This window comes from Pholis gunnellus (assembly GCF_910591455.1).
Source record: "Pholis gunnellus genome assembly, chromosome: 2".
In the NCBI taxonomy this organism is placed as follows: domain Eukaryota; kingdom Metazoa; phylum Chordata; class Actinopteri; order Perciformes; family Pholidae; genus Pholis; species Pholis gunnellus.
The window spans coordinates 898,336-912,230 of record NC_136536.1 but is presented as its reverse complement, the minus strand read 5'-3'; the positions used below and the strand labels follow the sequence as shown (position 1 = coordinate 912,230).

Here is a 13,895-nt window from a genome sequence, read left to right as displayed (position 1 = left end):
TGTGTGTGTGTGTGTGTGTGTGTGTGTGTGTGTGTGAGTGATTTACGGTCTCCTGTGTTCTAAACTCAGTGAAAGTAAACGTCGTCTCAGTTTCAGCATTCTTGTCAGCCGTTGATGTGTCTTAGTGATACTAGTACCGTACTGAAGTACAAGTTCAAGGTACTTTACTTCAGTATTTTAATGCTACTTTACTTTTACTTCTTTTAAACGTCGCTGCATTGCATTTGAATGACTATAAGAACATATTCTGTGAATGAACTAAGGTGTAGTAAACTGCTGGTGTGTACTGGTGGTCATGTTAGCGGTTAGCCGTTAGCTGTAAACACTGTTTACTGCAGCAGAACCTGGACAGACAGGTGCTCTCACTCACTCACGTAGATCACATGATCCTCCTGTATTATTACAGGTTGACTACCCGCAGTGTATACAGTCATTACAACGAGCTCCACCTTTACCAGCTGCAACAATCCAACTATAGTAGCCGACAAGAAGCATCGCTAACATTAGCATCTAACGCGACCCAAAGCTAATACAACATAGCATAGGTTTATTCTGGTGGGGAAAGTTACTATGAGGAACTCTCATCGTGTGTTGGTTCTGTCGCCCCCTGTGGACTAAAGCTGTAGTGTCTCTGAGCTCCAGAGTCTCTTTAGAGAACCTCTCATGTTACTGCAGCAGGTCTGACAGTCTGCTCCTCTCAGTCCTGGTCCTGGTTCTCCCGTGCCCCCCTTCCCTCCAGCGGGTCCAGCAATACGTCCTGGGTCTCCAGTGGTGTCGGTGTTGACTCCCAGAGAGGAGAAGCTCTGCTCCTGGAGGAGGAAGAGGAGGAGGAGGAGGAGGAGGAGATGCTGCTGATGCCGGGAGCTAAGCTCTCCTCCTCCCTCCGGAGCTCCGGGTCTGTCCACGGGGGACCGGTCTCTGCTGGAGGATCTGGGTCTGTCCACGGTGGACCGGTCTCTGCTGGACTCTGAGCTGAAGGAGGTTCTGGTGAACCTGCATGAGTTCATCTGGTTTCACCAGAATCCGACCCGGTGGCTCCGATGACGAGCATCATGAATAACTCTATAGAAACAGACCATCTTCTCTCTGATGGTCTCTTTACTGATGGAGGTCTGATAGAGGATCAGGACTACACTGAGACTGGTTCATATAGAGGATCAGGACTACACTGAGACTGGTTCATAGAGGATCAGGACCGAGTCTCATCCTGGACCGTCGTGATTCATGTCGGCCGTCTCTCCTCATCTCAGTTTGTTCACTTTAAGACTTGAAGCTCGTGTCACTAGATGTCAGAGGATCAGACAGAAGAGAGTTCCAGTTTCTCTGATGGTCCATCACATGGTCGTGTGTGTGTGTGTGTGTGTGTGTGTGAGTGTGTGTGTGTGAGTGTGTGTGTGTGTGACACAGTTGTGTCTACCTCTTGAAGTGATTTGGCTGGCGGCCGCTGGACGCCCGGAGGATGGAGGGATGGACAGATTTAGAAAGCGACAGCTGTCTGAGTAGATAGAAGATCTAGAACAGAAGAGACAGACTTTCCATCTGACCTTGAAAGCACAAACTTCTCTGGAGGTCACAGACGAGGTCGGCTAACTGGGACGAAGAGGAGAAGCTGAAGCAGAATGAGTGTGATGAAGAAGCCGACAGAGAGCTCAGAGTGAACTGTGATCATTGTAACCTGAAGGAAACCTTTTCTGATTATCACTCACAGCTCTGTGATGAATCTGGTCTCCTCACGTGTCTCTGAACACGAGCGGATCAGAGAGTTTCTATTCTGCTGCTCGTCTTCGAGCTGCAGACGATTCGCTCCAAACCAAACAGGACCGTCAGCTCCGCAGCTTAGATCGGATTTAAGAGAAAGGAGGAATTTCACGCTCTGTTGTTTCACACCAACACTTTCCACCGACTTTCTCTCCCATATAAGGTGTGTGTGAGTGTGTGTGTGTGTGTGAGTGTGAGTGTGAGTGTGTGTGTGAGTGTGAGTGTGTGTGTGTGTGTGTGTGTGTGAGTGTGAGTGTGTGTGTGTGTGTGTGAGTGTGAGTGTGTGTGTGTGTGTGTGTGTGAGTGTGTGTGTGTGTGTGTGTGTGTGTGTGTGTGTCCACTGACCCCTGTTGTCCTCCGGTCTTTCCATCGTAGAGACTGACAGCCTTATATAGAGCTGCAGGAGCTGAGAGGACTGAGTGGGACGGTGAGTCCTTATCCGGCCTGTCAGCTCACCTGATTGGTTCATGGATGGAGGCCGTCACTCTGAGGACAACACCTGTAACACCTGTAACATCTGTAACACCTGTAACACCTGTAACATCTGTAACATCTGTAGCAAATGTAGCGACTGTAACACCCGTCAGAGCTTCACGTGTTAAAGCTGCATTCTCTCTAGTGTCCACCAGGGGGCGACTCCTCTGGTTGTATAGAAGTCTATGAGAAAATGACTCTACTTCTCTCTTGATTTATTACCTCAGTAAACATTGTAAACATGAGTTTATGGTCTCAATCTCTAGTTTCAAGTCTTCTTCAATACAGCATGATGTTCATTTAGTAAATGATGGTCCATTTAGAGTCACACAGACCATAAAGCAGGGGATGCTTTAGGGGCGGGGCTACACAGTGATTGACAGGTCTCTATCAGAGACGTATACGGCGTCTCTACGTCACTCCTCCTCAGTCCTAATGTGGTCACTTCCTGTTCACTGGTTGCAAAAAAAACAAGATGGCGACGGACAAAACGCTGACCTGGAGGCTTCAAAACGTCCACAAAACCAACGGGAGACGTCAGTGAACGTCTCTTCAGACTGAAGGGATCACGTTTCCTCTCGTCTGTTCTCGTTGAGATCAGAGCAGCTGACGTCACTGTTAAAAATGGTTAATTACAGATAAAGCTGCAACTATCAAATGATTAAATTAAACGAATCATGAGATTTCTCTGATTCCAGCTTCTTAAATGTGACAATAAACTGAATATCTTTGAGCTGTGGACAAAACAAAACGACGTCACAGACTTCAGGAAACACCAAACAGCTGATGGACGAATCGGAGTCCCTGAGGACGAATCAGAGTCCCTGAGGATGAATCAGAGTCCCTGAGGACGAATCAGAGTCCCTGAGGATGAATCAGAGTCCCTGAGGACGAATCAGAGTCCCTGAGGATGAATCAGAGTCCCTGAGGACGAATCAGAGTCCCTGAGGACGAACATGTCGCTCACAGAGGACTCAGACAGGCAGCAGCTCGTCCTGAAGAGCAGACGAGCTGCGTTCACTTTTCATGACTCAGCACTTCTTTTGTTGTATTAAATGCCGACTGTGACGAGTTAAAAGCTTTAATGATATTAACGTTAATCTTCTGGAAATCCGTTTTCCGCTGCTTCATGTTGGGAGTGAGGAGGCTCAATGTAAGACGTCTATAGTTGACTTATTATTAACGTGTTACATCATATTACACCATGTTTGTTTGCTTGGTGTTTGTCACGCTGAGTCTCACGTCTCAGATGAAGCGTAACGTGTTTCACCACCAGAGAGGAAGTGAAGCCGCTCAAAGACGTTTTCTGTTTACAGGAACTCACCGTTTATTTCATTCAGTTCACTTTCTCTCAATCAAAGCTGCCGTATTCATCATCTTCATCGTTCATATTCTGTTTCCTGATGTTAGTGCTCTTTGAGAGAAGCTGCTGTTTTCATGAATTCTCTTGTTATTGAATGAAACTATGAGGTCGTTCTCAGGAGGCTTAATATCTTCATCATCTCAACCTTCTGGAGAACACTGAGATAAAGATCAACAAAGAAAATAAACAGAGAAAATATGAAACCCAAAGTTAATAAATAGAGTGTCTTCATAACACTCATCTCTCTGCATACAAATGTGTAATAAATGAATTACAACAGGTGTAAACAGTCAATAACAGGATTTCAGCTGAACTAGAATCATAAACAGATTCTAGCTTTAATGGAATGTTCACTTCCTACCAGAGAGGAACTAAAGAGCAGATTATATTCTAATAAAGCCTCAGAGAAGATTATTATGAAGTAATGAAGAACATGAGAAGGTTTATCCAACAGAGCTGTGCTCATATCGTGGACTCTTTTAGTTACAAACAACGAGTGACTGTAATGTTCTGTAACGCAGTGGAGGGCCGTGCATCTTATAGCTGGGCCTTCACTGCTGTCCTGCAGCTGAAACACAGATACGGTATTATGTGTTTCATGTAAAAATGCAGCTCAACACCTGTAGATAGAGAGCGTCTCCTCTCTGCTCTCACTGCAGTGCGAGGCTGCTGTGAGATCTTTGAGGAGCTCACAGCAGCTCCTCAAAGATCTCACAGCAGCAGGAGCTGCTGTGAGATCTTTGAGGAGCTCACAGCAGCTCCTGCTGCTCGTTCACACAGAGCAGAACTACGAGCTTTAACGTCACAACACCACAAACGTCTCCATCAACACCACAACAAGTCTCTAGATGTGTCACTAGTAGCTGTTCACAAAGAAAAGTCACCATGAGGGTTTAGAAAGTCGGCAGGTTTAGCGAGAAAGTCTCCAAGTTGGCAACACTGGCACCGACTAAATATGTCCCCAGAGCAACACTGGACGTAACAATGGTTCCTATCACATATTAAACCAAACACAAATCCATCTTCATACAAATAATAATATATAAACAAGCATCTTAAAGCTAATCTAAGCTAAGCTGCAGATGTAAAAACAAACGCAGTTAACTTCCCAGAGCTGCTGTTCACTATTTAAAGACAAAGTCCATCCTCCTTTCTTTGTTAATAAAGAGTTTAATCTCACGTTGTTCAGTACATCCGTGTGTTTTAGTTCCAGTAAGAAGTTCTTCTGGATTCATGGACGCCAGTGAAGACATTGAGCCTCCTCAGTTGTATTTCTTGAACGTTTTAATGCGTTTGAGGCTGAACATGTCGCTCCACAGAGGCAGCAGATGTTGGGATCGTCACCGCCCACCATGTCAAACTAAAGATCTGATTGGTTGAACACTATGACGATCAACAACATCGTCCCCATTCACTTAACCTGCACATGGATTCACTGGTGAGTCTGCAGGCCTGGGGCCTCTCTTCTACCTAGAGACACAGAGGTGAACTCTGATTGGATCAAAGCTCTACTTAAAACAAGCTGCACTGAAGCAGAGCAGCTGAGGAGCACAGTAGCTGTGCTATGAGAACATAAGATAATGGGACAAATGTTTTTATAAATTATGATACATGTAGTGTATTTAAGAAAAAGTATTAAATTATAAAATAGCTCTAACTTTGTGATTCTGTCTAGGCCAGCAGAGAAGGCTTTGCAGGCCCTGACGGCCACCACTGCTGTGTGTGTGTGTGTGTGTGTGTGTGTGTGTGTGTGTGTGTAATGTTACATTTAGTTTGTTGTAAACTTTTGATAGAATATTAACAAATTACTTTTGTTTATTTACCTTCAGTAATTACTCAATATAGTGCAGAACTTGAAGAATTCTGTAAAAATATTATTATAAATATACTGTCATTCAATAGAATTATTTTATTTTATTTTTTATTTCATCAGGTGAGAACTTTTGTTCTGTGACACCTGACGCACATTAACACTGCCCTGGTGCATCATGGGAGAACAGTTGATGATCTGTAAAACCTACTGACACACGCACACACACACACACACACACACACCTCCCATTTGGCAAACAGAGGCCATCACACACACTCTCTCTCTCACACACACACACACACACACACACACACACACACACACACACACACACACACACACACACACACAACGCCATTCGCACTGATTACACAACATACATTTGTGTCCGTGTGTGTGTGTGTGAGTGTGTGTGTGTGTGTGTTGTTTGCTCAGGCCTGATAGCATCCTGATAACGTGACCTTTTAAATCCTGAAACTAAAGCTCTGATTGGCTGCAAACTGTTTTTCTTCTTCTGTTGTTTCAGTCTCGTCATGTTCTTCTGTTCATTAGTCTGATTATGAGAGATTAAAGAAGAACATGTAGTAATTTATAATAATCTAATGTATATAATACCTAGTAGAACTGTGACAGTAGTAATACTTTAACTACATGTTACTGACGATACTGAAATACTTTTACTGCAGTAAAGAACCAGAATACTTCTTTACGTCACAGCTTCACTCACGCGGACACTATGGACCTCCAGCGGTGAGAAGAGGAACTGCAGCAGAAATGAGATCCTTAAAAAGATCCTTAAATGTTTCCTGTTTAGTTTATTAGAGTGAATGTTCTTGACTCTTGTTCTCTTTCATTGACTAGAATTACTCTGAGCTGTATACTACAGTTTATTATTGTTATTATTTAAAGAACAAAGCAGCACATACATATTCATCTACTTGAACCCATGTTGTCTTCTTCAGCTCTCTTTTGTCTAAAATCTCTTTATTTGTCTTCACTTATTCTTTAATCACTTTATTCCACAAATAGAAAAAGATATAAATATTGTAGAATATATATATATATTTATATATTTATGTGGACCCTGATATGAACTGAGTCCACCGATCCTCAGAGAGACTGAGCTGTTGATGAACTTTACGATACATTTAGTTTCAGCTTCTTTCAGCTGCTTCCTCTCCTGAGTTACAAGTCAAACCAGTCGAACCACATCCCCGTCCTGGTTCGGACCCAGGTGGTCTGGGTTCAGTTCCTGGTCCAAACATAGTTTGAACCATGAAATGAGCAACACAAAGAGTCACTTTCTGCATCAAACACACAACATATCTGTGATTCTTTGAAGGATGATAGATTCCTGCACATAAGAGCGATGTGAATATCATGAACTTTAATTCATTCATTTCATATCTTGTAAAAACGTCTTGTCAATAATATTGTACGCAGTCATATCTTATGCATATTCATAAGCTATTGTAAAATATTAATATTATAAAGGTGCAGGCTTCAAATAAGCTCCTGCGGATTCCTGTGATATTTATTTATCTCTGTTATGTTTGTTTATTTTTATTGATTAAATTGTGCAAAATAAAATAAAGTAATTTACAAATCGAACCTCTGTGGCCCAGTGGTGAGGACACATAGAGGAACCTTTATGAATGCACTGCTTTTACTACAATAACAACAATAATACATTTTATTTGTGTCGCGCTTTAAAAGGTACTCAAAGACACAATAGAAGTAATTACAATAAAAACTAAAATAGATGATATACACATAACAGTAAGGAACAACACGATTCGTGTAGTGCAGTATTTCCAGTGTGATATAATTTCCCTGCAGTAATAATCTGAATACTTCCTTCAACCTCTGCAGCAGCAAAATAAATAAACGGAATATTTAATTCTTGGTTTCCTGGAAACAGTGTCAGAGTGAGAGCTCTGTCACGTGTCTCCGCCTCTGTGCTGCTCTCCTCCTTCTCCGCTAGCTTAGCCTGCTAGCTAGCTGTAGCTCAGGTAAACATGGCCATGTCGCAGGCTCTGTCAGAGGAGGAGTTCCATCGGATGCAGGTGAGATACATACACACGACAGGTGTTTTGTCAGTGTGTGTTTGGTGTGTTTGTCAGTCACACACACACCTGTCGGTGCTGCAGTCAGGTGCAGCATCACTGACAGCGACGTTAGCGCGACGTTAGCTCGCTCATGCTAACCGTTAGCCATCAGTGGTTAACGGTAATAACAATAACATATATATAACAGTAATGTCACGTGATTCTGATCGGAGGTATCGATCTGATTGATCGCAGACTGATGGCGGCATCTTTGATTGACAGGTTAACGACAGCTCACGCTATAGCTAGCGGTTGGCTCAGATTAGCTTAGCTTAGCTTAGCTTAGTTTAGCCTCCTCTGAGGAGGAAAAAAAAATGGTTCCATTTAGCATGTTAGCTTTCCTGAAGCTAACACTTGTTTGTAGCCGTGAGCTAACATGTTAGCATTCACGAGACAGAGTCACGAGCTCACAGACACAGAGGTTTAATGAACAGTTATGTAGTATAAATGTAGTACAAGTACACATGATACACACTCTGTGTATATCACTGAAACCAGAGAGGTACTCTGATCCTTTACTGCAGTAAAAGTACTAATACACACTGTGTAAATGTACTGCACTCTAAACCTTACACAATGCAGTACAAGTATACAAATGTAGTATTGATAAAGTATTGATGAGTAAAACTGTTATTTCTGATGTTAATGTGTATGTTTCATGTTTACTGCTTTATCTCCCGCTGGTTAGTTTAATCTACATCAATGCTTCATATCAATGATGATTATGTATTAATATCAATTAATACATAATCATCATATATATTAATAATAATTAATATTATTCTATAAGATTATCACCTTTGATTATGGATTCACTGTTAAGAGCAGAACAAAATGATTCACTGTGTGTGTGTGTGTGTGTGTGTGTGTGTGTGTGTGTGTGTGTGTGTGTGTGTGTGTGTGTGTGTGTGTGTGTCTGTCTCTCTCTCTCTGTGTGTGTGTGTCTCTCTCTGTGTGTGTGTGTGTGTGTCTGTCTCTCTCTCTCTGTGTGTGTGTGTGTGTGTCTCTCTGTGTGTGTGTGTGTGTGTCTGTCTCTCTCTCTGTGTGTGTGTGTGTGTGTGTCTGTCTCTCTCTCTCTGTGTGTGTGTGTGTGTCTCTCTCTGTGTGTGTGTCTGTCTCTCTCTCTGTGTGTGTGTGTGTCTCTCTCTCTCTGTGTGTGTGTGTGTGTGTGTCTGTCTCTCTCTCTCTGTGTGTGTGTGTGTCTCTCTCTGTGTGTGTGTGTGTCTCTCTCTCTCTGTGTGTGTGTGTCTGTCTCTCTCTCTGTGTGTGTGTGTGTCTCTCTCTCTCTGTGTGTGTGTGTCTGTCTCTCTCTCTGTGTGTGTGTGTGTGTGTGTGTCTCTCTCTGTGTGTGTGTGTGTCTGTCTCTCTCTCTCTGTGTGTGTGTGTCTCTCTCTCTCTGTGTGTGTGTGTCTGTCTCTCTCTCTGTGTGTGTGTGTCTCTCTGTGTGTGTGTGTGTGTGTGTGTGTGTGTGTGTGTCTGTCTCTCTCTGTGTGTGTGTGTGTGTGTGTGTGTGTGTCTGTCTCTCTCTCTCTGTGTGTGTGTGTGTGTGTCTCTCTCTGTGTGTGTGTGTGTGTGTGTCTGTCTCTCTCTCTGTGTGTGTGTGTGTGTGTGTGTGGTCTCAGGCTCAGCTGTTGGAGCTTCGGACTCAGAACTATCAGCTGTCTGATGATCTCAGGAAGAACTCGTCAGGTAAAACACCTGGTTGATGATGATGATGCTGCGTTTTATTTTGTGATATGATGATTAATTGATGGTTAATTGATGGTTAATTGATGGTTAATTGATGGTTAATTGATGGTTAATTAATTAATGCTGACGGTTTGTTTATAACGATGTTTGTTTTCAGAGCTGAACGTTCTCCGTCAGAAGAACGTTGTTCTGGAAAAAGATTTCATCAAAGCACAGAAGGTAAACAATACTTTATTATTATTATTAACGATTATTATTGATATTATTATTATTAATTAATATTAATATTAATAACAAATTACATGTTAGTTTCACCTGCATTTTGAGGTTTGATGTCTTAATGTTTTATATTCTCATATTTATCAAATCCTTTTGTTTATTTTAATGATTTTATTTTAACTTATTTTTCTTCAGGCTTTGAATAAGAGCAAGAAAGCTCAGGTGAGTTTTAATTCTCTTCTTTTTTCTAATTAATATTCCATTAAATGTATTAATCTAGAATATTTAAAACTTTAGTTCAAACTTTTAATCGTAGTTTCATTATATTTATATGATAAATACCTGCTTTGCTGTGTTATAATCCAGTGTAGTAATTAATGAGTAGAATGTTTGTCTCATGATAGAATAGAATGATTGAATGAGTCACTGAGTGTTGCTGTGCTGCAGGAGGTGGAGGCGCTGCTGGGCGAGAACGAGATGCTTCAGAGTAAACTTCACAGTCAAGAAGAAGACTTCAGACTACAGAACAGCACGCTGATGACGGAGCTGTCCAAGGTACCGCCTCCTGTTACACCCGCTGCACTGTTTACCTGACGCGGTGCGTTCAGGAACGCCGCAGACTGTCGGTAACATGAAGCCCTTCATCTCTATAGAGACAGAACCATCATGATAGAAGTAGAGAGAACTAGAACATGTCTTTAGTGCAGAACACAGTTATGACGACATCAATCATTAAAAAGAAACAAAGCAAGTTACATTTCTTTGATTTCTGACGGAAGCGTTCGTCACACATGATGTGTTCAAGGGTCAGTCGGAAAGCTGAACATCCCACGATCATTTTACATCTCTTGGCTGAGATAAACGATGTGAATTCTGTCCCGTTCGTTTCCAGCTGTGTACGCAGATCGAACAGCTGGAAGAGGAGAACCAGGGCCTGAAGGAAGGAGGAGGAGCTTCATCATCAAACTCCGCCTCCAGTCCCGTAGACGGAGAGCTGCTCCGCCTGCAGGCCGAAAACTCCGCCCTCCAGAAGAAGATGAAAGGTGAGCTGTGATGTCACTTCCTCTTTGTGCAGCTTTTCTTTTAGAAAGATGAGGTTCAGGTAGAAGATCATTACCTCCAGGTGTTCAATAAATACATACATAAACAATTGATTGAATGAATGGATGAATATTTACATAAATAAATGGATACATACATACATACATAAATAAAGTAGTGCTGGGCAAAGATTACACATTTTGAATTGCGATTAATCTCATTGTTATGCTCAAAGTTCTCGTGACGGTGCATCTTGAGGCTCATACGTGACGTCATTGGTTGATCCTAAAGGTGCGTTCACACTAAACGAGACGTGAACGCACCTCGAGAACGTTCCTCAGACCGACATCTTCACAACACCGACCTGCAGTGTGTCTCCACTTCTCTGTAGCATCTGCTAGCTTGTCTCTGTAGCATCTGTTAGCTTGTCTCTGTAGCATCTGTTAGCTTGTCTCTGTAGCATCTGTTAGCTTGTCTCTGTAGCATCTGTTAGCTTGTCTCTGTAGCATCTGTTAGCTTGTCTCTGTAGCATCTGTTAGCTTGTCTCTGTAGCATCTGTTAGTTTGTGTTGCTTTAGTTTCTCTAAACGTCTCTCACGCGCTGCATCCACGTAGTCTGAAGACTTCCTCCACCGCTGCCAGTGAGCAAGGCACTTTCAAAATAAAAATAACTTTTAAAAAAAATGCGTTAATGCGCGATAAAATAATTGTCGCCGTTAACGCGATAATAATGCGTTAACTTGCCCAGCACTAAAATAAATGGATGGATTGATTGACTGATGGATTGATGGATTGATGGATGGATGGATGGATGGATGGATGGATGGATTGATGGATGGATGGATGGATGGATGGATGGATGGATGGAAGGATGGATGGATTGATGGATGGATGGATGGATGGATGGATGGATGGAAGGATGGATGGATGGATGGATGGATGGAAGGATGGATGGATGGATTGATGGATGGATGGATGGATGGATTGATGGATGGAAGGATGGATGGATTGATGGATGGATGGATGGATGGATGGATGGAAGGATGGATGGATGGATTGATGGATGGATGGATGGATGGATGGATGGATTGATGGATGGAAGGATGGATGGATTGATGGATGGATGGAAGGATGGATGGATGGATTGATGGATGGATGGATGGATGGATGGATGGATGGATGGATGGATGGATGGATGGAAGGATGGATGGATGGATTGATGGATGGATGGATGGATGGATGGATTGATGGATGGATTTCTCTCCTCAGTCCTTCAGGAGCGCTACGACAAGTCCAACCAGAGCGTTACCACGGAGACGGACGGGTCGGCCGGCGCCAACGGAGTCTCTGATGTCACGGGGAAAGGGGCGGAGCCTGCAGCCGAGGGAGCCAATGAGAGACTGGAACAGGTGACAGTCTCTTAAACAAATATTTACTCATGATTTATTGATTAATTTCTTCTGATATCATTCCTTATGTGATTAAAAAACATGAAGAAATGTTTAACATGTTCTTCGTGTTTTATATTGTTATTAACGGCTTTAATGTATAAGAAAAGTGAGATTATTGAGGATCATCAGTAGATGATGTAGCAGCGTTTAAAAACATAATATTATTCTTATATTTATTCTATTTATTCAGTGGTTTTAGTTATTTCTGTTTGGATTAAATGTTTAGAATCATCACGTTGAGCTTTAAAACATTTTGTAAAATATTTCAACATTAAAAACAATAATATCCATAACAATCATAACTACTATCTGATCCTCGTGTTCTGTTTAACATTATTATCTTTAATATCACAATCTAAATCCTATCCACTACTTTAATGTGAGCAGCAGGAGGATGGAGATGTGTGAGATTTAAGATTCTGTGCAGCTGATTGAAGGAGATTTATTCTGCACATTGTTCAAAAACATCTTAGTTCTTCTAGTAAGTTCTTTAAAATCACCAGACGATTGTTTCTATTCACGTGTTTTAAACTCTGTCTGCAGACGGAGGCTCAGCTGGAACTCTCAGAGAAACAGCTTCATGGTGAGTTTATGTGTTATTTATGTTTAACTCCTGTCCTCTCTTGTGATCGTTCATCGTTCTCAGAGAGAATAAAACAAAAAGCCTCGATGTGCTTTAATGTGTGTTTGAGTCTCGTTGACTTTGAAGCAGTGATACTGAAATGTTTAGTTAAATAATACTTAAATACTTTTATCGTTGATCAGTGAATCTTTTGAGTTCCACATAGAAACAAACAGGACTTCTTCTCCATGAGGTCACTGGAAGCTGATTTCTGCTGACTGCGGGTGAATTCACTGAAGGATTGTTTCCTCTAAACCTGCAGAAAAACGACTAAAATAAAGGTTCCTTTAGCTCAAGCTCTAAATCTGATATTTAGACGTATTTAAATGAGCTGCTCTGAAGATATTTACACTTTTGACGAGTGAATGGTTGTGATGAGATGTTAGAGAGCAGCGTGAGCTGTTAGAGGACTCGTATCTTTAGTTATTCAGAGGTGAAGCATCGATCCTTCTGTGTGAACTCACCCCTCACTGTTCTTTGCTTTTGTGGACGTCAACATAAAGATTCAGTCTGGTTTTCACTTGTATTCCTAGTGATAGATATAACACACATTAACCCAGAAGTGTGAAATAATAAGTGTTTATTAATACGTGTTTTGTTGATTGTGTCTTTTATTTGAGGACTAACTAACGGTGAAGTTGCAGCTTTGCTTTGTTAAAGCGTAGAGCAGCTAGCTGGATGAGGACAGACACACACTACCAGCTGACCAACTAAACAGAGCAGATAATAGATCGTAGATCACAGATCATATGATCTATGATCTGTGATCTATTATCTGTGATCTATTATCTGTGATCTGCGATCTTTGATCTATTATCTGTGATCTATTATCTGTGATCTGCGATCTTTGATCTATGATCTGTGATCTGTGATCTATTATCTGTGATCTATGATCTGTGATCTGTGATCTATTATCTGTGATCTGTGATCTGTGATCTATCTATTGAGGCTCCTATATGAGGTATTTTCTGACAGAGCTGCAAAGACTCTTTAAACCTGTAGATAATGTTTTTATTTATATGTCTGAGAGAAGGGTCCTTAAAGCCACGGATTCTATATGTAAAACAAAGTACATATACTACGTGTATGTGTATGTATATATATATATATATATATATATATATATATATATATATATATATAGTGTTTGTTAGTAGGTTATGTAACATTATGTCTTTATTTGACTACAGATGTATTGTATTCAACCCTAAGAAGAAGCCATGAAGCTGGTGGTTCTCTTTAGAACATGAGGTAGAGGTGCTCTTCTGCCTCTAGTGGAGGAAACGAGTATTACAACAACAACAAGAAAGGCATCATGTGTTAAAGGTTTTTATTTGACCCGTCATAAACACTTTAGA

General features: G+C 41.5%; 1 protein-coding gene across 3 annotated transcripts in view; it reads left to right on the top strand.

The window, feature by feature from the left end:
- The first annotated feature begins 7,376 nt into the window (after positions 1-7,376).
- The window catches only part of gripap1 (GRIP1 associated protein 1), a 28,218-nt gene continuing 21,699 nt past the window's right edge, over positions 7,377-13,895 (top strand). For all 3 annotated transcript variants that reach the window (XM_079171592.1, XM_079171593.1, XM_079171591.1), the window contains exons 1-8: positions 7,377-7,474; positions 9,139-9,205; positions 9,363-9,424; positions 9,620-9,646; positions 9,872-9,979; positions 10,317-10,467; positions 11,734-11,873; positions 12,459-12,498. In XM_079171592.1, the coding sequence (XP_079027718.1) occupies positions 7,427-7,474; positions 9,139-9,205; positions 9,363-9,424; positions 9,620-9,646; positions 9,872-9,979; positions 10,317-10,467; positions 11,734-11,873; positions 12,459-12,498 (643 nt within the window). In that variant the 5' untranslated portion in view covers positions 7,377-7,426. The remainder of the gene's footprint in view (positions 7,475-9,138; positions 9,206-9,362; positions 9,425-9,619; positions 9,647-9,871; positions 9,980-10,316; positions 10,468-11,733; positions 11,874-12,458; positions 12,499-13,895) is intronic.